The sequence below is a fragment of the Malaclemys terrapin genome, chromosome 4 (genome assembly GCF_027887155.1).
Source record: "Malaclemys terrapin pileata isolate rMalTer1 chromosome 4, rMalTer1.hap1, whole genome shotgun sequence".
Classification (NCBI taxonomy): domain Eukaryota; kingdom Metazoa; phylum Chordata; order Testudines; family Emydidae; genus Malaclemys; species Malaclemys terrapin.
This window is the reverse complement of record NC_071508.1, coordinates 52,773,215-52,800,725: the sequence shown is the minus strand read 5'-3', so window position 1 is coordinate 52,800,725 and position 27,511 is coordinate 52,773,215. Positions and strand designations below refer to the sequence as shown.

Genomic DNA, 27,511 nt, shown 5'->3' with positions numbered 1-27,511 from the left:
CAAATATTCTGGAATAGGAGATTAAAAGATTGGGAAAGTAATCTAAAGCAAGTATCTAATGTAATAATAAAATATTATCTTCCCTTTCAAGACAGCAATACATACCTCCCATATTTGTCAGCTTCTTGAACAAAGGAAGAGATGGTCTGTCTGCAAAAACTTCACTTTGATGAACCAGGCATTCTTTTACAGCATCATAACCATTCAGTACAATAGCAGATATACCTCCAAGATCAAGACTGAAAATCTTTGAAAAGAACAAATAAACAAAAGTGCACTTGTAAAATTAAACTGCAAGCCATTTTCAAGAATAAGTAATGGAGACAATACTGGAAAAAGTAGAACTAAGCATCACTACAATAAATATTTCTTAAGCTGTTTCCAGATTGCAAGTATAAACATTGTTCAGAATAATCTTTTCTCCCTAAACTTTAGATTATAAATTCTTTAAGGCTGGGACCATGTCTCTCTATGTATTTTTTGAACAGTGCCAACTACAATTCAGCCCAAATTCTGTCTGAGGCTTTTGAACACTCCTGCAATATAAATATTAAATAATAATATTAATAGATATTGAACTGACAGTTCTATGAAGTCCTCTGTTTATTATAAGTATTCATGGCCATGAAAAAAGCATCACGGACTGTGAAATCTGGTCTCCCCCTGTGAAATCTGGTCTTTTATGCTTTTACCCTATACACCTCTACCCCGATATAACACGAATTCGGATATAACGCGGTAAAGCAGCACTCCAGGGGGGCAAGGCTGCCCCAAAACTATCTCCTACTCTGATTTGCAGGGACCATCTCTACAAGTGAGAAGAAAGGCATGGTCATGAAACTATGTAACCCTGGGTCTCCATATCATGCCACCCTTCTGCACTGCTGCCTGCAGAGCTGAGCCCTCAGTAAGCAGCTGCCACTCTCTGCAGCTACCCGGCTCTGAAGGCAGCAGCGCAGAAGGGTAGCATGGTATGGTATTGCCACCCTTACTTCTGCACTGCTGTTGGCAGGGTGCTGCCTTCAGAGCTGGGCAGCCAACAGCCACCGCTCTCCGGCCACCCCACTCTGAAGGCAGCGACCCCCCCCCCGCAACTCCCTTTTGGGTCAAGACCCCCAATTTGAGAAATGCTGTTCTTCCCCTTTGAAATTTGTATAGTACACCTCTACCCCAATATAACACTGTCCGCGGGAGCCAAAAAATCTTACCGCGTTATAGGTGAAACAGCGTTATATTGAACTTGCTTTGATCCACCGGAGTGCACAGCCCCACCCCCCCAGAGCGCTGCTTTACCGCGTTATATCCGAATTCGTGTTATATTGGGTCACATTATATCGGGGTAGAGGTGTATAGGGTAAAAGCATAAAAGACCAGATTTCACAGCCCGTGATGCTTTTTTCATGGCCATGAATTTGATAGGGCCCTACATATGACTGTCCAATCTCACTTTGAAACTTGCTAAGCTCTTGGCGTCCATTACAACCCGTGGCAAAAACTTTTAAATTTAATTATGCATAATGTGAAACAGTATTTCCTTTTATCAGTTTTGAATTTGCGGCCTTTCAATTTCTTTGGCTGTCTCCCTTGTTTTTGTTTTATGAGACAGGGGAACAGAAACTCTTAATATACCTTCTCTATATCATTCATCATTATGCATACTTTTACCTGTTCCCTCTTAATTATTTTCTTTCTAAAGTATACAATCCCAGTCTTTTCAATCTCTCTTCAAAAGAGTTTTTCTAGGCCCTTAATCATCATCATTACCCTTCTCTGAGTCCCCCCACAATTTTGCAGAATTCTTTCTGAGATAAATTGACCAATACGGCATACAGTATTCCAGGCGAGGGAAAATTATTGATCTACATAGTGACATAATATTTTTCATATTATTTTCTATCCCATTTCTTATGCATCCTTAAATTTGGTTTGCTTTTTTGACAGCAGGTGAGGCAACCATAACATTTTGCCATTATGGAAAATTAACCATTTATTCCTACTCTTTGCTTTGTCTCTTAGCCTGATTTTAATTGACAATACTTTGCCTCTCACCTCATGACTACTTAGTTTCTTTAGTAGTCTCTCAATAAAGAAACTTGTCATAGGTCTTTTGAAAGCCTAAATAAATTGTCAGGCAGTTCTTCTTTATCTATTATTATAGTGACATATTCAATTATAAAAGGCATAATTCTCCTTGAGAAACCACCATGCTTGTTGGACCCTATCAAACCACGATCTTCCAGACATTATTCAATTTTTAATTATTGGCTTGACCTATTTACGAGGCAAAGACATAAGGTTTACTGGTTTGTAATTCCCTGGATCACTACTAGAACCCATTTTAAATATAGGTGGAATATTTGCTCCCCTCTAGTCCTCTTGTATATTAGCTGTTTTTAATGACAGGTTGCATATTTTTGCTAGCAGCTCGACCACTTTTTAAATCCCTTCAGATCTCTTGGAAGTATAATCTCTGGGCCTAGTGATTTACTGCTTTTTAAATTATCAATTTGTTTCAGCACTATTTCTGCTGACATCTCAATCTCTATTAGTACCTCATCTGTGTTACCAAAAAATAAATATTAATTTCAGTTAAAAAAAAAGAAGAAAGAAAGACAATCAACATTTGCCAAGTGAGAAAATACAAGATTGATGAAGCTGGAACATATGTCCTTTATCCCCACAGGCATAATGCTAGAGAGTACACACATTGAAAAATATAATTACTTTTACCTTATTTTTATATACTTGAAAAGTTCTGATTTCTCCTAGACCAATACACCATATGACAAACCAAAGTTTCTATTCATCTTTGAGTTCAATAACTGGTCCAAAGCAATCACTACTCAAGATGGAATCTGAGAATTACATGTGCTCAGTGTCAAAGTCAAGCTCCAATAAGTTTGTACTACTAAATAAATCTTTGCACACTTCCCAATTCCTGGAGAACTTGTCAGAGCCAATACTGTGGTCCACATTTACTGGCTTCTGAAACCCAACTTTCTTACTATTTAAGCAAGAGTTTCCACAGCCAGTGGCTCTATTGGCCAGCATACCAACAGAGTAGGCAAAGTTAAAAAGACTTTTGTTACTAGCATTTAAACATTTTTAAAATGACAGATACTGAGAAAATTAAAATAAAGCTTTAATGTCATTAACTTATAAACCAATAGACTGTCTGCTTCAGTGTAATGTATTTTTATGACACTATAAATCTGAGTGTTCAGCAAGCATTGTTTGCGGGGGGGAACCAATCAAATGGAAGACTGTTTTGGAATAAAATGCCTTCAGTGAAACTGACACTATATTCAAGTGCTGTTATTTGTTATAATGTGTTTCTGTTAAATAAGAATATACCCTGTTGTGTCCCCATGACTTGTGCATCTGAAAAGGTGGCTTAGCCATCTCTGGGGCACCATCTCCTCCCTTCTTCCCATTACTAAGTCTGAGGATCAGTGATTGGGAAGCTGAGGGAGTGAGCAAGTCAACAGATAGGTCACATCCCAGCTGTATTAACTTTCTGCACACTGTGCCGGGAGGCTCCCTCTTTAAAGAGTGTCCCCGGGCCATACCTGCAGCCATGTATGCTCGTCATCTCATGTCTCAATTACGGCAACATCCTTCTCTCTGGCCTAGGCAAATGCAATTTTGCCCTGATCATATCCCTTCAGAATGCTGCTGCAAAGATAATTTTCCTAACCCGTCACTTTGGCCAAATCACCTCACCCTTTGAATCTTCCATTGGCTCCCCCTTCACTTTTGTATCAAACATAAACTGCTTGTTCTCACTTTCAAGGCCCTTCACAGTCAATTCCCACCATAGAATCACAGAAGTGTAGGACTGAAAGGGACCTCAATAGGTCATCTAGTCCAGTTCCTTGCACTCAAGGCAGGACTAAGGAATAACTAGACCATTCCTGACAGATGTTTGTCTAACCTGTTCTTAATATCCAATGATGGAGATTCCACAACCTCCCTAAGCAATTTGTTCCAGTGCTTAACTACCTTGACAGTTACAAAGTTTTTCCTAATATCCAACCTAAACCTCCCTTGCTGCAATTAAAGCCCATTGCTTCTTGTCCTATCCTCAGAGGTTAACAATAACAAATTTTCACTCTCCTCCTTGTAACAACCTTTTATGTACTTGAAAACTGTTATCATGTCCCCCCTCTGTCTTCTCCAGACTAACATAAGAAAATAAGAATGGCCATATTGGGTCAGACCAAAGGTCCATCCAGCCCAGTATCCTGTCTACCGACAGTGACCAATGCCAGGTGCCCCAGAGGGAGTGAACCTAACAGGTAATGATCAAATGCGCTCTCTCCTGTCATCCATCTCCACCCTCTGAAAAACAGAGGCTAGGGACACCATTCTTTACCCATCCTGGCTAATAGCCATTAATGGACTTAACCTCCATGAATTTATCTAGTTCTCTTTTAAACCCTGTTATAGTCCTAGCCTTCACAACCTCCTCAGGCAAGGCGTTCCACAGGTTGACTCTGCGCTATGTGAAAAAGAACTTCCTTTTATTTGTTTTAAACCTGATGCCCATTAATTTCATTTGGTGGCCCCTAGTTCTTATATTATGGGAACAAGTAAATAACTTTTCTTTATTCACTTTCTCCACACCACTCATGATTTTATATACCTCTATCATATCCCCCCTTAGTCTCCTCTTTTCCAAGCTGAAAAGTCCTAGCCTCTTTAATCTCTCCTCATATGGGACCTGATCCAAACCCCCAATCATTTTAGTTGTCCTTCTCTGAACCTTTTCTAATGCCAATATATCTTTTTTTGAGATGAGGAGACCACATCTGTACGCAGTATTCAAGCTGAGGGCCTACCATGGATTTATATAAGGGCAATAAGATATTCTCCATCTTATTCTCTATCCCTTTTTGAATGATTCCTAACATCCTGTTTGCTTTTTTGACTGCCACTGCACACTGCGTGGACGTCTTCAGAGAACTATCCACGGTGACTCCAAGATTTCTTTCCTGATTAGTTGTAGCTAAATTAGCCCCCATCATATTGTATGTAGAGTTGGGGTTATTTTTTCCAATGTGTTACATTTATCCACATTAAATTTCATTTGCCATTTTGTTGCCCAATCACTTAGTTTTGTGAGATCTTTTTGAAGTTTTTCATAGTCTGCTTTGGTCTTAACTATCTTGAGCAGTTTAGTATCATCTGCAAACTTTGCCACCTCACTGTTTACCCCTTTCTCCAGATCATTTATGAATAAGTTGAATAGGATTGGTCCTAGGACTGACCCTTGGGGAACACCACTAGTTACCTCTCTCCATTCTGAAAATTTACCATTAATTCCTACCCTTCATTCCCTGTCTTTTAACCAGTTCTCAATCCATGAAACAATCTTCTCTCTTATCCCATGACAACTTAATTTATGTAAGAGCCTTTGGTGAGGGACTTTGTCAAAGGTTTTCTGGAAATCTAAGTACACTATGTCCACTGCATCCTCCTTCTCCACATGTTTGTTGACCCCTTCAAAGAACTCTAATAGATTAGTAAGACATGATTTCCCTTTACAGAAACCATGTTGACTTTTTGCCCAACAATTTATGTTCTCCTATGTGTCTGACAATTTTATTCTTTACTATTGTTTCAACTAATTTGCTCAGTACTGACATTAGACTTACTGGTGTGTAATTGCCGGGATCACCTCTAGAGCCCTTTTTAAATATTGGCGTTACATTAGCTATCTTCCAGTCATTGGGTACAGAAGCCGATTTAAAGGACAGGTTACAAACCATAGTTAATAGTTCCGCAATTTCACATTTGAGTTCTTTCAGAACTCTTGGGTGAATGCCATCTGGTCCCGGTGACTAGTTACTGTTAAATTTATCAATTAATTCCAAAACCTCCTCTAGTGACACTTCAATCTGTGACAATGCCTCAGATTTGTCACCTACAAAGGACGGCTCAGGTTTGGGAATCTCCCTAACATCCTCAGCCGTGAAGACTGAAGCAAAAAATTAATTTAGTTTCTCCGCAATGACTTTATCGTCTTTATGTGCTCCTTTTGTATCTCAATCATCCGGGGCCCCACTGGTTGTTTAGCAAGCTTCCTGCTTCTGATGTACTTAAAACAAATTTTGTTATTACGTTTTGAGTTTTTGGCTAGCTGTTCTTCAAACTCCTTTTTGGCTTTTCTTACTACATTTTTACACTTAATTTGGCAATGTTTATGCTCCTTTCTATTTACCTCACTAGGATTTGACTTCCACTTTTTAAAAGATGCCTTTTTATCTCTCACTGCTTCTTTTACACGGTGGCTCTTTTTTAGTTCTTTTACTGTGTTTTTTAATTTGGGATATACATTTAAGTTGGACCTCTATTATGGTGTCTTTGAAAAGTGTCCATGCAGCTTGCAGGGATTTCATTCTAGTCACTGTATTTTTTAATTTCTGTTTAATTAACCTCCTCATTTTTCCCCTTTCTGAAATTAAATACCACAGTGTTGGGCTGTTGAGGTGTTCTTCCCACCACAGGAATGTTACATGTTGTTATATTATGGTCACTATTTCCAAGCGGTCCTGTTATAGTTATCTCTTGGACCAGATCCTGCGCTCCATTCAGGACTAAATCGAGAATTGCCTCTCCCCTTGTGAGTTCCTGTACCAGCAGCTCCAAGAAGCAGTCATTTAAACAAACTCAATTTTTTCAATCTTTCCTCATAGGTCATGTTTTTTAGACCTTTAATCATTGTTGTTGCTTTCCTCTAGACGTACTCCAATTTGTCTACCTCTTTCCTGAAATGTGCACAGAACTGGACACAATACTCCAGCTGAGGCCTTATCAGTGCGGAGTAGAGCGGAACAATTATTTCTCATGTCTTTCTTAACACTCCTGCTAATACATCCCAGAATTATGTTCGCTTTTTTTTGGAACAGTGTTACACAGCTGACTCATATTTAGCTTGAGATCCACTCTAACCCACAGATCCCTTTCCACAGTACTCCTCCCTAGGAAGTAATTTCCCATTTTGTATGTGTGCAACTGATTGTTCCTTCTTAAATGGAGTATTTTGCATTTGTCCTTATTGAATTTCATCCTACTTACGTCAGACCATTTCTCCAGTTCGTTCAGATCATTTTTAATTTTAATCCTGTCCTCCAAACCACTTGTAACAATTCCCAGCTTGGTATTGTCCTCATACTTTGTAAGTGTATTTCTATGCCATTATCTAAATCACTTATGAAGATATTGGACAGAACCAGACCCAGGACTGATCACCGTGGGACCCCACTCAATATGCCCTTCCAGCTTAACTGTGAACCACTGATAACTACTGTCTGGGAATGGTTTTCCAATCGATTATGCACCCACCTTCTGGAAGGTCCATCTAGGTTTCATTTCCCTAGTTTGTTTATGAGAAGGTCATGCAAGACAGTATCAAAAGTCTTACTAAAGTCAAGATATACCACATCTACCGCTTCCCCTCATCTACAAGGCTTGTTACGCTGTCAAAGAAAGCTATTGGGTTGGTTTGGCATGATTTGTTCTTGACAAATCCATATTGACTGTTCCTTATCACTTTATTATCTTCTAGGTGTTTGCAAATTGATTGCTTGATTATGTGCTCCATTCTCGTTCCGGGTACTGAAGTTAAACTGACTGGTATGTTATTCCCTGGGTTGTCCTTATTCCCTTTTATAGATTGGCACTATATTTGCACTCTTCCAGTCTTCTGAAATCTCTCCAGTCTTCCATAAGTTTTCGAAGATAATCACTAATGGCTCAGATATCTCCTCAGTCAGCTCCTTGAGTATTCTAGGATGCATTTCAGCAGGACCTGCTAACTAGAAGACATCTAACTTGTCTAAGTAATTTTTAACTTGTTCTTTCTCTATTTTAGCCTCAGATGCTACTTCCTCTTTTCACTGGCGTTCACTAGACATCAACTCGCTACTAATCTTTTTGGTGAAAACTGAAACAAAACAGTCATTTAGCACTTTTACCATTTCCACATTTTCTATTATTGTCTTTCTCCCTCGCCTACTCTGTCCTGGGTGTTCCTCTTGCTTCTAATGTATTTGTAGAATGTTTTCTTGTTACCCTTTGTGTCTCTGGCTAATTTAATCTCATTTTGTGCCCTGGGCTTTCTAATTTTGTCCCTACGTGCTTGTGTTGTTTGTTTATATTCATTCTTTGTAATTGGACCTTGTTTCCACTTTTTGTAGGAGTCTTTTTTTGAGTTTCAGATAATTGAAGATCTCCTGGTTAAGCCAGGATAGTCTCTTGCCATACTTCCTACCTTTTCCTATGCAGTGAGATAGTTTGCTCTTATGTGCTTAATAATGTCTTTCAAAAACTGCCAAATTTTTCAAACTGTTTTTCCTCTTAGAGTTGCATCCCATGGGATCGTACCTACCAATTCCCTGAGTTTCCTAAATACCTATCTCATAGCTCTCATTCACTATTGAGCGGTCCGTGCTTGCCTCCGTTCAACCCACAATGCCAGCCTCCACTGCCCATTTCCTAAATTAAAAAAAAACTTTTCACATTCTTTCATGCAACCCCACATGCTTGTGAGGTGCTCCCCATAGATATCCACAAAACAACCTCATTATCCACCTTCAAATCTCTCCTCAGCCTCTCCTCTGCTGTGATGCCTACAAAATACATGAGAATGCTGTTGATGCCTATTGTGCTGACATTGTTTACTCGTCTATATTTCCATCTGTTGTCTCTTGTGTTATACATAGATTGTAAGCTCCTGGGGGCAGGAGATTGTCTTTTTGTTCTGTGTTTGTACAGCGGAGTACCCAATGGAGTCCTGGTCCATGACTAGGGATTCTAGGCACTATGGCAACACAAATAATAATTTTGTCAGGGAATTAGGGATGTTATAGTGTGCCCTCACCACCAGAACACTTCCCTCACCAGTGGCAGGACACTGCATTGCAGGGACTCATTCTCTCCAGTGCCCCCCTGAGTCGTTCCTCCAGCCAGACCAGCTCTCAGTCCAGACCCCTTCCAGGGATAACAGAAAACCTTAACTCAAAATAGACACCTAGGCATTTAAGTCTATAATATAAACACTAGCCCTTCATAGATACCCAAGGCCAGTGCTATCAATGTTAGATTACTTGGGTTACAGCAGGGAGAGTCTTCCTTCCCTATCCTGACTCCACTCAGAAATGGCCCCTAGTAGAAGAAGCCCGCTCTTTTCATCTAGCCCACTCAGCCCTGACTGCACTCAGCCCCTTCTAGATGCCAGAAGACCAACTCTCACTGGTTCTGCTGCAGCTGATCATGAGAGACTTCTTTAGTCATCTACTGGTGGTATGAACTCACTGCTCTTCCCTTCCAGCGGGATATCTTCTCATGGTAGGGTGTGCCAAGGTTCTGGGGGCTCCAACAGGGGGCAATGAATGCTTGGTACACCTCATCACACACCTCATCCCACATGGATCCATGGGTCTTATTTCCTGTTCCTTCCTGTGAAAAGAAATCTGTATTTCCATGTTGTATTCCTGACCGGTGGCATATTTGGAATACACAGGGCTGTATCACCAGGTACCATCTGGTGTCTTTCATTGCTTGCATCCACTTTAAGGAGGCATAGTCACCATATGTATTCCCCGGGCCTGGGTTCCCCTACCAGCCACTGGGGACATGGTACTGAACATGCAGATGACAGTGGACTGCCTGGGATGATTTTGTCTGGAAAGAATTTGTTACACCTCCCAGAAGGGGGAACCATGGAGTGACCTGGCTGGAGGACTGAGTCATGAAAATGAGGCTGCAGTTCCTGGAACGAGAAGGATAAGAGGACGATGGGAGAGACACCAGAAGAGTAGAGTGCAATGCTAGGTGAGAGCTAATTCCCAAAGAGACCAGGGAGAGGTGACACTAGTGGTGAGTGTATTCCGCGACACACTTCTTGGGAGTTGTATACTAATGCAACTCCTAGGCCAACTTCTGATGCATCTGTTTGAAGAATAAATGGTAACCAGAAGTCTGGGTACCGGAGCATAGGTTGCCTCCATAAAATGTCCTTTATCTTTTCAAAGACTTCCTCACACTCCCTTGTACATAATACCGCTGGTGTAGATACCTTTGTAAGTTTAGTCAAAGATGTTGCTAGGGTGGCAAATTGTGGAATGAAGCAATGAGAATAACTTGTCAGTCCTAGAAACACCCACACTTGCTTCTTGGTCTTGGGGACCAGGGTTTTCTTCAAGGCTTCTCTCTTGTTCTCAAGAGAATAGGTTCAGCCATTTCCCATAAGCTATCCAAGGTATTTAGTTTCTTGCATGCCAAATTTGCATTTTTGGGGGTTTGTGAGTCCGGCCTCCCCCAGCAACTAGTACAGATGCCACATGGACCAAGTGTGACCATCAGTCTGTGCTGAAAATAACCACATTGCCAAAGTATACTGCTGCAAACTGGTGGCAAACCACATGGTCCATGAGCGGCTGGGGCCCCATGCAAACCAAAGGACATGGTGGTGAACTGAAAAAGCCTCAGGGGCATGGCAAATACTGTTTTTTCCCTCAAATCTAGTGTAAAGGGCATTTGCCAGTACCCTTTTGTCAAGTACAGTGTTATAATATACCTTGCCTTCCCTAAATGATCAAGGAGCTCATCTACCTGGGGCACTGGATAAGTTTCAAACTAGGATAGAATCCAGAAATCTATGCAGCACCAGATGTTGTTGTCTGGTTTAGGTAATAGCACCACAGGACTGCACCAGGGACTTGTGGACTCCTCAGTGACTATGAGTTCCAGCATTAACTGTACCTCCCACTACACAACTCCATGAAGCTTCTTAGAGATTTGATGGGTTTTATGTTCAGGCTTTGTCCCTGGGTTTGTCAGAATTTGGTGTACCAGGATGTGCCTGGCAGGGAGGAGAACAGTGAATAGTGCTCCAAGAGGTTCTTGGCTATCCAGAATAAATGTGAGGCAAGATCTGCTGCTACTGATACGTTGGGGGGCACTGGAGCCTCTACCTGTGGTACAGGAGAACAGGGAGATCTCTGGGATCTATACATAGGTTTTCTTGGGCTCACCATGGTTTTAACAGATAAACATGATAAATCTGATCTCGCAGTCCCCCTCACCAACTCGCCAGATGACCTGGTATGGACATTGCCATTTGGCCAAAAGTTTAATTTCCATATTGGGGACTAATACTAGATCCCTGGGCTAATAAACCTTCTCTTGAGCACCTTTATTGTCAGACCTGCGTTTGCTGGGCTCGCAGTACATTTTCTTGAGCAAATTGTCTCATGAGACCCAGCCATTCCCACATCCACATGACATAATGTAATACATTTTGGGAGTGGTATGGTTATTCTTCCCAGGCTTCTCTAAGGATAACCAGAATTCCCCAGGACTTTCGGCCATACAACAATTCAAAGGACAAAACCCCCCTCAATGTAGTGTATGAAGTGCCACAAGCAAAGAGCAGGTTGACAGAAGCTTGTTCCCCACAGGAGCAAATGTCCTCATGTATGCAGATAACCTGCACTGAATCATCATATCAGAGAACTCTGGGTCAGAAAAGGTTTCCCAGTCTAAGACATGGAAAACCCTGGGCCCATTAAGCCCAGAGCTGTTTGCCTGCCAAGTTGTACTGGGACTATATATGCTTGTCAATTGCTTGATCAGAACTGCCACAAAGTATGATTCTACAGTCCATGAGGTCACATTCCATCGGGGACATGAATGAGTGATAGATCCTGGCTTCCTGCAACAAACATAATCAATATGATTGCTAGGAAAGCCTGCATTACCAGCTTTTGATTGCAACTCTCAGTAGTCCTCTCCTGGAGATGTGATCAACATCCCCTGTTGCAACAATTTGGGTTGCATTGTGGAGTCCATTAGCTGGCCTCCACTTGCTTCTGAAGTCTGCTGGGGGCTCGACAGTGCCTTTCTCATCTTAGGGCTGTGTCTGTGAGCCATCTGGCTTGAAGTGATTAGTTTTACTGGGCCAACGTTTAGCCAGATAATCTGTAGTGATCTGGATGGCAAATGCTATTGAGTTGGGGTTTTGCCAGTGAACTCAGGTCTGAATTGCAGTAGGCAGAACTGCCAATTATTGCTGAGTCTATAATGTCTAGTGCAACGCAGGTCTCTGGACAGAGCCACTGGATAGCTCAGTCCTTCAGACATTGGGCCATGATGTGGGATCATGATGCAGGAGAAAAAGGTTCTGTCCAGAATCAGTGTTGATATGTCTCTGGGGACACACCCATCTGATGACAGTCATTATGGTGTCATATTCTTTAGCTGCCTCATTGTCAAGGGCCTGGCAGGTGGCCTGGTCTTCCCCAAACAGCAAAGGCAAAAGCCAAGCAGCTCAGATACTCTTAGCCCATTGGGCTATCCACTCAAATATGACCAGGTATGCCTTTGGGTCATCATCTGGCCCCAACTTAGCAAGGTCAGGCCTGGCCTTAGTGGTATTGTTCCAGACAGGGATAGGCTAGCTATCCACCAGAGCACTGATTCCTGAAACTCTCTGTTGCTGTTGTTGCTATAGTTGATGTCGCTCAAGGCTGTCCATTGGGCTTCTTGTTGCCCCTTTAGGAACAGCCACTGAGCCTCTGCATGAGCTTGCTGTTGTCAAGCAAAAAGCCTTAACAAATCTTCCATTGTCCCCTTTGAGGACCATCACCGCTTCTGGTTCCATGTATTATAATGTGCACTCACCACAAAAATGCCCCTCCATGTCAGGATGCAGCATTTCAGGGACTCTTCCTCTCTAGCGCACACCTGAGTCCTGGTTCCTCATTGGTCTGCTGCATCTGTGTCTTAGCCCTCTGGTCAGGCCAGCTCTCAGTCCAGACCCCTTCCAGGGTTAACAGAAAGGAATAAAATCTCAACTCAGAATAGCCACCTGGGCATTAAAGTTCATAATATAAACACTAGTCTTTTCCTGTCCTGACTTCACTCTGAACAGGCCCCTAGTAGAAAAAAACAGCCCTTTTTATCTGGCCTGCAAAGTTCCAATAGGCCTCAACCTGTCCCCAGCCTTTCTAAGTGCCAGAAGATCAACTTCTGCTGGTTCTGCCTGTAGCTGATCATGGGACGCCTCTCTAGGTATCCCTATAGGTCTGAACTTGCTGCTTTTCCCCTCCAGTAGGATACCTTCTTAGGGCAGATTGTGCAAAGATGGTGGGCCTCCATCAGTGGTTGGCAAATTCTTGGTATACCCTGTCACAAGGGAGCTATTGGTGACACAGATGATTGGCAGAGCATGAAAGTGAGACTTCCCTCTGACAGAACAATTCAGGAGAGATCTTTAGATTTCACCCTCTTTAATCCCCTCCTACTAGTTTTCCACTGGAAATGTGCAATAAAGTCCAATGTGAGTAATAGATGTAACTTGTTTTTTGCTTAACAAGATTACTTGTGTCTCAGTCATAGGTGCTGGAATTAGGGGTGCTATTGCACCCCCTGACTTAAAGTGGTTTCCATTATATACAGGGTTTACAATTTGGTTTAATGGCTCTCAGCACCCTCACTATAAAAATTGTCCCAGCACCTCTGGTCTCAGTGGTAAATGCTGACCTTCATTTTAGTTAATATTTACCTGTAATTTCAATAGTCTTGATGATGTTATTAAATGTCTCAAAGCTGCAGAGTAAGGCAGATATCATAATATTTTTAGCAACCAATAACACGATCCACAGAAAAATACATGGAAGGGTTAAGTACATTACATATCTAGAAACAAGAGTCACATGTTACAGGGCAAGGGAAGAGTGGGGTAGTGAGGGAAAGTCATTGCTGATATCCTTACTTAAATAATTATATATAAATATATGTATAAATGTATGGACCACTTTATCTGCTCCGTAATTTTTCATCTTAATTTTTAAAATACAAATGGATTTGATTCTTCTAACTAAGCAAATCAATTGTCTCTTTCAGTAACATGATAGTCAACTATTTCGGGAATTCCTAGATTAGGGGAGGGGCAACCATACAAAGTTCTCAAAGTTGCAGAGTGAGAGAGATGGTGCCATATGATATAACTGGCAAAAGTTTCAAAGTTACAAGTGAGAGGTATATAGTACTTCACTGGAATACATATATTGATACTGTGTCAAAAGATTTAACAAAGGTCTTAAAGCTATGTGGTGACCTATGTACAATGTCATCTTATGCTTATTTTTTGCCAAGGTCTTCACATTTGTATCAGTGCATGCTATGTCCTGTGTAAAGCTGTGCTGCACCATCTTGTGAATAATGGATGTCTCCACATTCTGCACTTAGGTATTCTATTGCATTTATCAAAACATCATCATAGAATATCAGGGTTGGAAGGGACCTCAGGAGGTCATCTAGTCCAACCCTCTGCTCATGCACCATATTATATGTAACTAAGGTCTCAATACCCTATACTGTGGAGTACGCATCATGTTTAGCAGTGGTTTCAGTGCCTAGCCACGAGCCAGGCTGCACCATGTTTGGTGTTGAACTGGATGGCTCCCAGCAAAGCGTGCTGCCCTGTGATTGATTACAGTATTAATGCCAGAGATAGAAAAACTTTGCTGTGCCATAACAGTAGTACCTACATACGCCAAAGTTGATTACTGTGCTATGAATAGTGGTATCCTTGACACTCCCTACTCCAGGAATAGACATGTTGTGCTGTAAAGAGTGGGATTTGACACATCCTGCCCTCCCAGAGGGGTGTCCCATATCATAAATAGCAGGGCTTGTGACTCTCCCCAGGGGAATTCTGCACCATGAATAGTGGTGCTCTCGACAACCTGGGAAGAGACATCCTATATGATAAATAGCAGTGCTCTTGACACAGCTTGCATAAGCGTCCTGTGCCATGAATAGAGACATTGTGCATTAATGTAAGAATGGCCATAGTGCATCAGAACAATGGTCCATCTAGCTAAAGACCCTGTCTTCTGACAGTAGCCAATGTCAGATGCTTCAGAGGGAATGAAAGGAACAGGCAATCATCAAGTGATCCCTGTCATCCACTCCCAGCTTCTGGCAATCAAAGACTAGGGTAGGGATCAGCAACCTTTGGCACACGGCCCGCCAGGATAAGCACCCTGGCAGGGTGGGCCGGTTTGTTTACCTGCCGCGTCAGCGGTTCACCGCTCCAGGCCAATGGGGGCGGTGGGAAGCGGTGGCCAGCACATCCCTCAGCCCGCACCACTTCCTGCAGCCCCCATTGGCCTGGGAACCAGCAAACTGCGATCGGCCGAACCTCCGGATGCAGCAGGTAAACAAACCAGCCCGGCCCGCCAGGGTGTTTGCCCTAGCAGGCCGCAGGCCAAAGGTTGCCGATCCCTGGGCTAGGGACACCCCTGACCGTCTTGCCTAATAGCCATTGATGGACCTATCCTCCATGAACTTATCTAGTTCTTTTTTGAACCCCTATATAATGTTGACCTTCTCGAGATCCCCTGGCAACGAGTTCCACAGGCTGACTGTGCGTTATGTGAAGAAGTACTTTTTGTTTGTTTGTTTTAAACCTGCTCTTAATTTTATTGGGTGACCCCTGGTTTTGTGTTATGTGAAGGAGTAAATAACACTTTATTCACTTTCTCCACATCAGTCCTGATTTTATAGACCTCTATCATATCCCCTTTTAGTCGTCTCTTTTTCCAAGCTGAAAAGTCCCAGTCTTTTTAATCTCTCCTCATACAAAAGCTGTTCCATACCCTTAGTCATTTTTTTTGCCCTTCTCTGTACCTTTTCCAATTCTAATCTCTCTTTTATGAGATGGGGTCACCAGAACTGTACACAGTATTCAAGGTATGGGCATACCATGGATTTATATAGTGGCATTCTGATATTTTCTGTCTTATTAGCTATACCTTTCCTAATGGTTCCTAACATTCTGTTAGCTTTTTTGACTGCTTTTGCACATTGAGCAGATGTTTTCGGAGAACTATCCACAATGACTCCCAGATCTCTTTTTTGAATGGTAATAGATAAATTAGATCCCATCATTTTGTATTAACAGTTGGGATTATGTTTTCCAATGTGCATGATTTTGCATTTATCAACATTGAATTTCATCTGCCATTTTTTTGCCCACTCACCTAGTTTTGTGAGATCCCTTTGTAACTCTTCGCAGTCTGCTTTGGACTTAAGTAATTTTGTATCTTCTGCAAACTTTGCCACTTCACTGTTTACCCCTTTTTCCAGATCATTTCTGAATACATTGGGATACAGGAAGGCCAGGGAGGAGTAGGAGAGGGGAAATATATATGCCCTAGGCTAATTAAGGCGTTGTTCCCTGTAGACTAGGGAGAGTTGCTACAGGATAATTGGAGCACCTGTAGTCAATTAAGGCCCTGTCAGCAACCTAATAAAACCCCCTGCTTCAGGCAGTCAGGGTGTGTGAGGAAGGAGAGAGGACTGGAGCTTGGAGGTGTGTTGCTCAGACTTGAAAGATCAGAGAACCGAAGTAAGGGAGACTCCCTCCCCCAGCATCTAAGGACCAAGGGTAACTCTACCCTAGGGGGGAAGAGGATAAGAAACCCGCAGGGGTTGAGAGGGGCTGGGGCTCAGAGTGTGGAGTAAATCCAGATCCCTCTCCCATTTTCCTCTTCTACCACCTTCCTGGGCCACTAGTGGGGCCCTCAGCACCCCAAGAGCAGTGGCAAGGGGTAGGGTCTTAGCCCCTCCACCAAGAAAAGTGCGGGACCCACAATACCAACATTGGCTATTTTGCCACACGTGGTTTCAGTGATGGGATTTCTGCACCGTGAACATAATCCAGGGTGGGTCACAACCACCCTGCCCCAAGATGGGGGACGTGGTCAAAACACTGGTGCAAGCCACCGCCACCCAGCAGGAGGCTACCCGGGTCCAGGCAGCTGCCCAACAGGAGGCCATGTGGCTGCAGCAAGAGACCAATTGCCTGCTGATGACCCAGGCCACCAAAGATTGGGCCATGCTGCAGGAACTAGTGAACCAGGTGAAGGCCCTTACGGAGCTGAACTGCGGGTATGACGGGACGCAAACCATACGGGCCAGCTACTGTCTGCAGAAAATGACCCGGGAGGATGATGTGGAGGAATACCTCCTGGCCTTCGAGAGGACAGCCCTGCAGGAGGCCTGGCCCCAAGACCAGTGATCAGGCATCCTTGCCCCATTTTTGTGCAGGGAGGCCCAGAAGGCCTACTATGATATGACTGCAGAGGAGGCGGCAGATTACCCCTGGCTGAAGGCGCAGATCCTGTCCAGGGCAGGGGTAATGACGGCCTTGCAAGCCCAGAGGTTCCATGAATGGCAGTATTGCGAAGACGAGACACCGCGGTCACAACTGTTTGACCTAATCCACCTAGCCCGGAAGTCGTTTCTCCTGGAGGCTCTCAGCTCTGAGAAAATGATGGAGATCCTGGTGCTGGACCCATATACAAGGGGACTACCCTCGGGCCGCTGAGCCTGGGTAGGCCAGAATGACCCCTCTACCTATGACGAACTGGTCACCCTCATGGAGAGACAACTGGGAGGTGAAACACGGCATTCCAGGAAATCAGTCCCAATCCCGAGGCCCCAGATCATCGAGAACTCCAGGAAAGCCATGGCTGGAAGAACAGGCACCAAGGAGCAGCCTGAGGCCCCGAAGAGATCTGGGGGTCCAGAGGGAGAGGGCTGGGGGAGCGGGTCAGAGAGCCCAAGACAGAGGGTAACCTCCAGGATGGGATATCGCTGTTATGAGTGTGGAGAGTTGGGGCATATAGCAGCCCATGCAATGCAATCTGGGGGATCCCAGGGTCCAATGTGGCCTAATCAGCCTGGTGGGGGTCACGACGGCCCCACATGAGTACACCAGGCCAGTAAAGATGAACGGCATCCAGACCATAGCTTTGGTGGACTCTGGGAGTGCTGTCACATTGGTCTCAGGGAAGTTAGTGGGGCAAGACCAACTGAGCTGGGCCAAGAGCACCGGAGTAACATGTGTCCACGGCACAGTAAATTTCATCCCCACAATCCCAATACGGATTGAGATCCAGGGGAACACTACCAAGGTGACTGCAGGGGTGGTCCCCAAGCTCCTCTACCCGGTCTTAATTGGCAGGGACTTTTCAGGGCGAGGCCTACTCCCCCCACATCGACTTGGGGAGGGCAGTAAACCCAGAGCGGAGATCAAGGCGCCCATGGATGGCCCTACCACAAAACTCTGGGTTTTCCCAAGTTATTTTCACCCCCCGGGAAGTCCCGGAAATCTAGACGGGAAAGGAGGGCAGATACAAGATTAGGAACCAGGATTTTGGCGGCAAACCAGAGAGCTGCCCTGGTTGGGAGAAGGCCCCGTCAGGGAAACCGCAAGGTAACACGGACCAGTGGAGACCCAAAGAAGGCCCCCTGCACAAGCGGAAGCACTCCAAGAGAAGGAGGGGAGCCCAATCCAACAGAATCAGGCCAGATCGGTCCTGCATGCGAGTGTTTTCGGCAGGACCAAGCCTATAACCCACTGTATGCGAACGTGAGGGAGGAGGCAGTAGAGGTAAATGGTGTGCCAGTAGAAGGGAAAACCAAAGGCCCAGGGCCATACTATATAATCAAACAGGATCTGTTGTACCGAGTAGTGCTAATACAGGGGGGAAGTAGCATACTCGTCATCCTGGACTACGCTACACGGTACCCCAAAGCCATTCCTTTAAGAAACCCCACATCCAAGGTGATTGCAAAAGAACTCCCTTCATGTCGAGAGTAGTGAATGATTTATGTACTCTGCTCCGCCTTCAAGCCTTGTGGACCTCTGTCTATTATCCCCAAACAGATGGTTTGGTCAAGCGATTTAACTGCACTCTCAAGAGCATGATCTGAAAGGTGATGGCCCAAGACGGAAAAGACTGGAATACTCTCCTACCATACCTGATGAGAAGTTCCCCAGGCATCTACTGAATTCTCCCCCTTCGAACTACTGTACGGATGCCACCCACTGGCATATTAGACATCGCGAAGGCGGAATGGGCAGAACAACCCAACCCGGGGAAGAACATAATCACACACGTGTCCCAGATGAGAGAACAAATAGCCCAAGTGATCCCCATAGTATATGAGTATTTTGAGAAAGCACAAGAGGCCCAACGAACCTACTACAACCATCATGCAAAAACACAGAAATTTCAACCAGGAGAATGGGTGCTGGTACCAATAACAGAAAGCAAGCTGCTGGCCAGTTGGCGTGGATCCTATGAGATCATGGAAGCCGTTGGGGAAGTGAATTATTAGGTGAAGCAGCCAGACCGCCAAAAGACACAGCAGATCTACCCCGTCAACTGACTGAAACCCTGGCTCGATCGGGAGATGTGCCTGGCCATCCTGCCAGCTCCACCGCAGGCAGATGGCCAACAAGGGCAGGTAAGGATATCCCCCGAATTAGCCCCAGAACAATGAACAGAGGTTGTCAAATGATCCAGCAGAACCAAGATGTGTTCTCCACACAACCAGGCCGCACAACGCTGATCCAACACCACATCGTCACCTGTCCCAGAGCAAGGGTGACGACAAAACCATATTGCATACCAGAGACAAAAAGAGAAGAAATTAGGGCAGAAGTAAGAAAATGCTGGAACTTGGAGTGATTTGAGGAATCCCACAGCCAGTGGTCCAGCCCTACTGTCTTGGTCCCCAAGCCTGACAGCACCCTGAGGTTTTGTAATGACTTTCGGAAGTTAAATGAGGTATCTCAATTCGATGCCTACCCGATACCAAGTATTGATGAGCTGGTGGATCAGTTAGGCAAGGCCCGATACTTGACCACCTTGGACTTGACAAACGGCTACTGGCAGATCCCCCTGGCTGAGGATGCCAAGGAAAAAAATGCTTTCTCTATACCTGACAGCCTCTTCCAATATACTGTCCTCCCTTTCCGGCTCCATAGGGCCCCTGCAACTTTCCAACGATCGATGGATAGATTCCTTCGACCCCATGCCAAGTATGCTGCCGCCTATTTAGCTGATGTGGTAATCCATAGCCCTGACTGGGATACGCACCTGGGGAAAGTGGAAGTGGTACTAGATGCTCTTAGGCTGGCCTCACCGCGAACCCATCCAAATGTGCAACAGGGTTAGCCGAGGCCAGATACCTCGGGTATGTAGTCAGAAGGGGCCTGGTGAAGCCCCAGTGGAACAAAGTGGAAGCAATACAGGAATGGCCCCACCCGACCCGCAAGAAGCAAGTCAGAGCGTTCTTAGGGATGGTGGGGTACTATCGCCAGTTCATCTCTCACTTCGCCATGAGGGCAGTGCCTCTGATGGACCTGATAAGAGCTTGTGGCCTGGACATAGTTAAGTGGATCAAGGCGGCAAAAGAAGCTTTCACAGACCTAAGGACGATCTTTTGCAGTTATCCAGTGCTCGCAGCCCCAGATTGCAAAAAGGAATTCATCCTACAAAAAATGCCTTGGAGGTAGGACTTGGGCCATCTTTTCACAGATGGTGGGGGATGAGGAGCACCCGATCCTATACCTCAGCCGAAAGCTCCTGCCCAGGGAGCAATAGTACGCCGTAGTAGAAAAGGAATGCCTAGCAGTTAAATGGGCCATGGCGATTCTATGGTACTATCTACTTGTATGGCGGTTCACCCTTGTGACGGACCACGCGCCACTCCAATGGATGCACACAAACAAAGAGAGGAATGCACGAGTGACTAGATGGTTCCTATCCCTACAACCTTTCCACTTCCAGATACAGCATAGAGCCAGAAGACAACACGGCAATGCGGATGGACTGTCACGAGAACACTGTCTCTCGTCCCAAGTAGCCCAACCCTGTGGTATTGAGTGGGGGGGGGGGTAGGGGGATATGTGATATAGTAAGGGCAGGGAGCAGTGGGAGAGTGGTCGAGGGGAAATATTGAATAGTACTGGACCCAGGACAGACCCATGGGGGACATCACTATTTACCTCTCTGCATTCTGAAAACTGACCAATTATCCCTACTCTTTGTTTTCTTTTAATCAGTTACAGATCTACAAGAGAACCTTCCCTCTTATCTCATGATTAAGAGCCTTTGGTGAGGGACCTAGTCAAAAAGGCTTTCTGAAAGTCTAAGTACACTCTATCCCCTGGGTCACCCTTGTCCACATGTCTGTTGACCCCCTCAGAGACTCCTAACAGATTGCTGAGGCATGATTTCCCTTTACAAAAGCTGTGTTGACTCCTCCCCAACAAATTGTGTTTATCTGTGTGTCTGATAATGCTATTCTTTACTATCGTTTCAACCAGTTTGGCTGGTATTGACGTTAGGTGTACAGGCCTGTACTTGCCAGGATCATTTCTGGAGCCTTTTTTAACAATTGGTGTCACATTAGCTATCCTCCAGTTACCGGGTACAGAAGCTGATTTAAATGATAGGTTACATACCACAGTTAGTAGTTCTACAATTTCATATTTGAGTTTCTTCAGAACTCTTGGGTGACCACCATCTGGTCCTGGTGATTTATTGTTTAATTTATTGTGAATTGTGAATAGTGGCATTTTCAACAGCCCCTGTGTGTGTTCTGCACTGTGGATAGTGGTGCTGTCACCACTAGAGGAGAGTCCTGACCCAGGAATAGTGGCATTCTTGACATACCTTGGGAGGCGGGGAGGAGGGATTCTGAAACCTAAATAGTGGTACTGTTGCCACCCCATCCCCTCAGTGGGGCATCCTAAGCCATGAACAGTGGTGCTCTCAACATCTCCAGGTTCTAGGAATGGGTCACTCTGGGTGCCAACTTCAAGTTGGCACTGTACTGCTCATTTTTTTTTTGTTTCTATTAATTAGCTTGCCCCCGCCCCATCTCTGCTGATTGGTTGGCGGTGAGTTGTTTCTTTTGTGACTTAGCCACTACCATTTTCCACCCTGGCTGGCAAAAAAGCTAGGGCCCCTCCTGGTCCTGCACTTGAACAGTGGTGCTCTTGACACCTTCCAGAGTGCCACTGTGTGTCACTGAGTGCCCCGTCTTGACACCCGCCGGAGGAGTGTGACTAGCGGCACACTGTGAATAGTGGCACAATGGGACTAGTGTGGCACCAGGGATGTGCCCCTCGGACGGGGCGTCCTGCATGGTGAATAATGGTGCAATAGACGTGCCCTGGGATGGCATGTCCTGCACGGTGAATGGTGGCATCTTGTGCACTGTTCAATACACCTAGCTCTTGGCTGGGGTGTGGGGGGGTCGTCCCTGCTGCCCCTCCCCCAAGCACTCCCCAGGCTGGTAGTCGGCAAGGAGGTGCTGAAATACCTGGCCATGGACTTGGCTCTGCCTCTTCATATAGACGTGCGGCTGCTCCGCGGCCAGCGAGTAGATGTTGCCGATGAGGGGCAGCCCCCGGGGTCCCGGCGGGAAACCAGGCGGTCGCCTCTGCTTGAGCAGCTGCCTCACCATCAGCGAGAGGAGGAGGAGCAGGAGCGCGCCAGTGCCCACCGCCGTGAGCACCTGACCCTGGGACCACATTCCCCCACTCCGCCGCTGCCCTCTGCCAGCTCCCGACTCCCCTTTCCCCCGCCCCTTCACACAGCCACGTGGGTGCTGCCTTCCCTCGACCGCCCTGATTGGCCGGCGGCCGAGCTAGTCAAGAGACTCCAAATATGATTGGCGGAGTCAGTCCGGCGGCCGGCTCTTTCTCCCCCCTCTCAAGTTCTCAAAAGAGGCCGTTGGGATTTCCGCCGTTACTCCCCCTCAAGTGCTCACTCCGCGTGTAACCGCGTTCTGCGCTGTTTCACTCAGCCAGCAGCGAGCCGAGGCGGGATGGTTACATAACTGACCCTCGTGTAGCTGGCCGCAAAAATATTTGTTCGGGGAGTTGCTCCCCCCCGGCCAGCCGTGAACAGTCCAGGTCCCCTGCTTCACCCTAGCGCCCCAACCACCAGTCTCGCAGTAGCGTAACTGGGGAGATTAGTGGACAAGGCCCTTATGGGTTGTTTCAACGAGAGGCTCTTACCTGCGCTTGCAATAAAGGTCGCTGCCGGTTACAAATAGCCCTGTGGTGCAACCCATGCAGCTTCCTCAGAGAAAGCCCCAGACGAGCGAATTAGTGATCAGCCACCCTGTGCAAACAGTAGTGAGGAGCAGACAGAAATAAAGCACATCACTAGGAAGAGAGGGTGGGAGGGAGGCAGCTTGAAAGCTGCAGGCGAGCTGTTGGGGTTTGGCTCGTAACTGCTCTGGGGGGCTTTTTGCACCATCTGTGCCTTACAAAGTTGTTTGAGCAGGCTAAGATGCAGTGCTTTAGGAATATGCTTCTCCTAGACTGAAAGAATCTTCTGCTGAGGCCAAATGGCATGTCAGCCTTCAGCGCCAGACAGTAACTCCATAAATGGGGCCCTGGAAAGACCTTCTGAGCAGAAGTTTTCAAACCAGGCTATGGGGAAACATTTCAGCAGTAATTAAGTAATTTAAGAACTTAAATCCCAGGCTCCTAAATCACATAGGAGCTTTAGAATAGTCTACCATATGTGATTGTTTTATTGGTTTGGAGGAATGTGTATGCAAAGTGATTGACTTTTCCATCTAAAAATCAAAAAGATTACTATTCTAAGTAAAATGTTATGAATATGTTTGAGGCAGGAAGCCATTTATTATTTGTCATTAATTAACTAAGGGGTCTTTAACTTTGGAAAGTTTTTCAATTTTATTTTGCTACAGTTCAAGTGTGCTCCTGCGAGAGACAAAATGCAAACTGGATGTTTGAATTCCTGTCCTGTGGCATCAAATTATACTATACCTGCCCATGATTGAGGGGTTTAAATATATTTCCAGTGAAAGGTGATTAAATTGGGAGTGGGAAGTGAAAGAAAAGGAGGAAAAAAACAAGGAGGAGGTTGACTGACAATAAACTCAAGATTTTAGTTTTTTACACTATCTTTTTATTTTATTTAGGGATGGGAGGTTATAAAAAAATCATACACGGACAGGCCAAAGCACTGTAGTATTCCTTTTCTACTTTCCCCTCCATACCTATCCTCTCTCTCTTCTGGCTGTAGGCAAATGTGAAAAATCGGGACAGGGAGTGGGGGATAATAGGAGCCTATATAAGAAAAAGACCCAAAAATCAGGACTGTCCCTATAAAATCAGTACATCTGGTCACCCAATCTGGCTGCTCTACTATTGTATCTTTGAAGTGTGAATTGCAAATCAAAATTTAAGAAAAGCATTGTTGCACTCCATTTTACATTCTTTAGCAAGACATCACAGTGACTGAAGTGTTTGGGAGAAACTGGGAATGTCCCAAATACTGGATGACTGTATTCAGCAGCACTTTCTTTGGGAGAGCTAAGCAGATTGTTGCTTAGGGTTGTACCATCTATTCCCAACACTGCACGATAATTTCAGTTTGTCAACTTTGATCCTCTGTGCTGATGATAGCTTTTGCAGGATACAAAAAGTGAGAAAGGTATTAAAAAGATATATTCATACAGTGATATGATATGGTCGTATGATCATCTCGGAAATTTTTAATCAGTAGAGCATATGCAGGGCTGGCTCTAAGTTTTTTGCCACCCCAAGCAAAAAATTTGCCGCCCCAATCTCCGAGAGCACAACAAGACAAGCAAAAAAAAAAAAGTCCGGAATGCCGCCCCTGGAATTGTGCCACCACAAGCATGTGCTTGGTTTGCTGGTGCCTAAAGCCAGTCCTGAGCATATGTATAAATGTGAAGAGCATTACCAGTAAGCTGCTGTAAGGCCTAGGGATGTTTGTAACTCTAGGTAGCTGATTTGAGTTAACTAACATGAGCAAAAATCCTGGTGGAAACAAGTCAGTTTGTAGTTTTCATATGAGTTAGCAGGACAAGATAAATCCTAGGATCTCCCATAATCTTTACTTTGTCTTACTAACTCATGTGAAAACTACAAACTGCTTTGTCTTTCATTGCTTAAGTATCTTCTGCAGCTATCCCAAAATTGGATTCAGGCCATTTCCCTACATGGAAATTCCATGCACAGAGATGGAATTTCTTTTATTAACTTGAATCTTTGGGTGGAACAAAAATAAACATAAAGTACATAGTGCCAGTGCTCACAAGTACTTTCCTGAATTTTCTCTACAATATTTGGTGATTCTTACTGACAGATTGCTAGCTCTGGACTTATAACTTGCTCCGATTTTAAGGTCTTAAATGAGTTGCCAATTTCTCTCTCTCCCCTCATATCAATACATCACTACTTCTATTGTAATCTGTACTCCATTACTAAGGAATCCACATATTTCTTCCTGTCCGTAAGAAATTGTCTTAACCCCATCCTGAGCTTTCCAACACATCAACTGAATTTCTTTTTTAAACTGTCAAGTTGCAGATTATGTTCTCCCCTCAGCCAGACAAGCTGTCAGAGTTCCAGCATATGTTCTACTTTTTACTGTAGATTTGACTTTCATTCAGAGACTCATGGAGGATTTTTTTTCACACACTGTTGTAGAATTAACTAGGTGCATTGTTACTTTATAATCATTGTGAAGCATTAGGTTTTGGCCACTATAGTAGTCAAGATACCAGGATGCCAGACTTGAAGGACCAATGATTCTTACGATGGTTCCTGTGACTCAGTCACTTCCACACAATTATTTCCCCACCACCACCCTTCTCCTTGATCATTTCAGAACTGACCCATTTCCTCTCCCTATCTGTATTAGTCCAATACTGAGGTAATTTAATGTAGCCATCACACATCCAGCCTTAGATTTCATAAAGATTAAATCTAATATGGATTCTTCTTCCCAAAACTACAATCCAGATCACTCTTCTCAATGACAATCACTTTCATGGCCTTCACTGGCCATAAATTAGCCACCCAGAGATCTCAGCTAGTGCCCCAGTCTCACTCTCATCTTTGCCAACTGTTTCCAGGGTTCTTCTGTTATTTAAATATATCTGGATGGGCACCATTTGTATTGAGCTTGTATAGGATAAGAAAAAAAGGAAAGATAATAGACACTTTGGCAGCATTATTTTGAATGGGATGGATGAGAATGAATCTAGTATAAAAAATACTCAAGAGGAGGAGATTAGGGCATGGAAGAGCAATTTGGCCATTTGGATAGAAAGAAAGGAGTAAGTTTTATGTAGTGTGGAAGAAAAAGTAACCGGATTAGGCCTGATTTGGATGAAGAAGAGAAATAAAGAGAGGAATTGAACTTGACCATCACCCAGCTAATGTGCTTGGGTGGCAGGGAAGACTGTAGTGTTATCATTTGTGATAGAGAATGGATGTATTGAAGAACATTCAGGAGGAACAATGAGCTCAATTTTGGCCATTTTGATTTTAAGAAGATGCAGAGCCATCCGAGATTAAATATCTAAAAGTTACTGAGAAATCCATGATTGAATACAGAAGAAAGGTTCAGAGGGGATAAGTATATTTGAAAGTTGCCAGCACAGAAATGATAGTTAAATCCATATGATTGTTAAATCCTGAGATGATCAGGTTACTCCAGGATAAGATGTTGAGGGAGCATACAAAGGGGCCAAGAGCTGAACCATGAGAAATTATATCAGAAGAGTTAAGCTCCCACTCTATCTAGTCACTGTTCTTTTTATATCTTTTGGGGGATCTTATGATATCTCTGTTATACTCTTAAGAGAATAGGAACAATTTCTAATTTCCCTCTGTATCTCACAAGCTTGCATTCACCCATATTACTTATTCTCTTAACTCAATAACCCCCTATTTATAGAACACTGGCTACTGCTTTCACACTTCTCACAACACAAATAAGTTGGAAAAGTTATAACCAGGTTAGAGTTTTCTCCCTGAAACTTCAGGATTGTTTCCCACATGATATATACTAGTACTCTTGTCTATATAATTTATAAATAGCATACTCTACTAGAAAACATTTTTATATCCTAGACAAATAATGTTAGAAAAATTTTTCCTCTTTCCTTTTACTCACATGCTAATTACTCAACACAATGAAATATGAGAAACTCATTTAATAAATCTGCTGTCAAACACAAGATTTTATCTATGGGAGTTAAATAACACTTTTGTAATACACCCATAAAAACACAACTATTACCAGTTTCTAAATTACTGTCTCTGGCTAGCTAAACCTGCAAGAGCTTTGTAGATATGTCAAACAGGAAAAAGTGGTATCTCATACTTTCTCTTGCCAGCTTGTTATTCAGAAGCTGACAATTTGCACTTTCTCAGCCACAGTATTGCAACCCTAAATGTTAAAAAAAATCATGTGTCAGGCCCCCAAAATTATGAGATTGGCTTAAAAATTAATTGAGATTTTTTTTAAATAGTCAATTTTGGGATATTTTTGTTTGCTTTTGAGCCTTCAGCTACACTTTGGTTACATTTAAAATTGCAATTAAATCATGAGAGTTTGCAACACTCCAGTCAAGTGAGTACAATACTTACTCATACTTTTGTCCCAAATGTGTAGCCCTTACCTTGACGTACTCTTTATCAGAAATACAAGGAAAGAGAGCTTCTATGGAAGCCTGATGGAAAAGACTATCCTAGTTTTTTGGCCTTGCATTGTCTCCTTTGCAACACTCTGGCAACACAATTTAGATGAAAAGCAGTCTTAAAAAGCCAACCAGG

At 44.1% G+C, this 27,511-nt stretch overlaps 1 protein-coding gene across 2 annotated transcripts in view; it reads right to left on the bottom strand.

Moving 5' to 3' along the window:
* LOC128835440 (vitamin D 25-hydroxylase) overlaps window positions 1–22,413 on the bottom strand; it is a 38,623-nt gene extending 16,210 nt beyond the window's left edge. Inside the window, exons 1-3 of one of the 2 annotated variants that reach the window (XM_054024931.1) lie at window positions 22,201–22,278; window positions 12,688–12,826; window positions 106–247 (exon numbers count right to left, since the gene is read on the bottom strand). In XM_054024931.1, the coding sequence (XP_053880906.1) occupies window positions 106–112 (7 nt within the window). In that variant the 5' untranslated portion in view covers window positions 113–247; window positions 12,688–12,826; window positions 22,201–22,278. Of the gene's footprint in view, window positions 1–105; window positions 248–12,687; window positions 12,827–22,200 lie in introns of both variants that reach the window. The other variant, XM_054024930.1, reaches the window with a different exon arrangement.
* Between the last annotated feature and the right edge of the window lie 5,098 nt (window positions 22,414–27,511).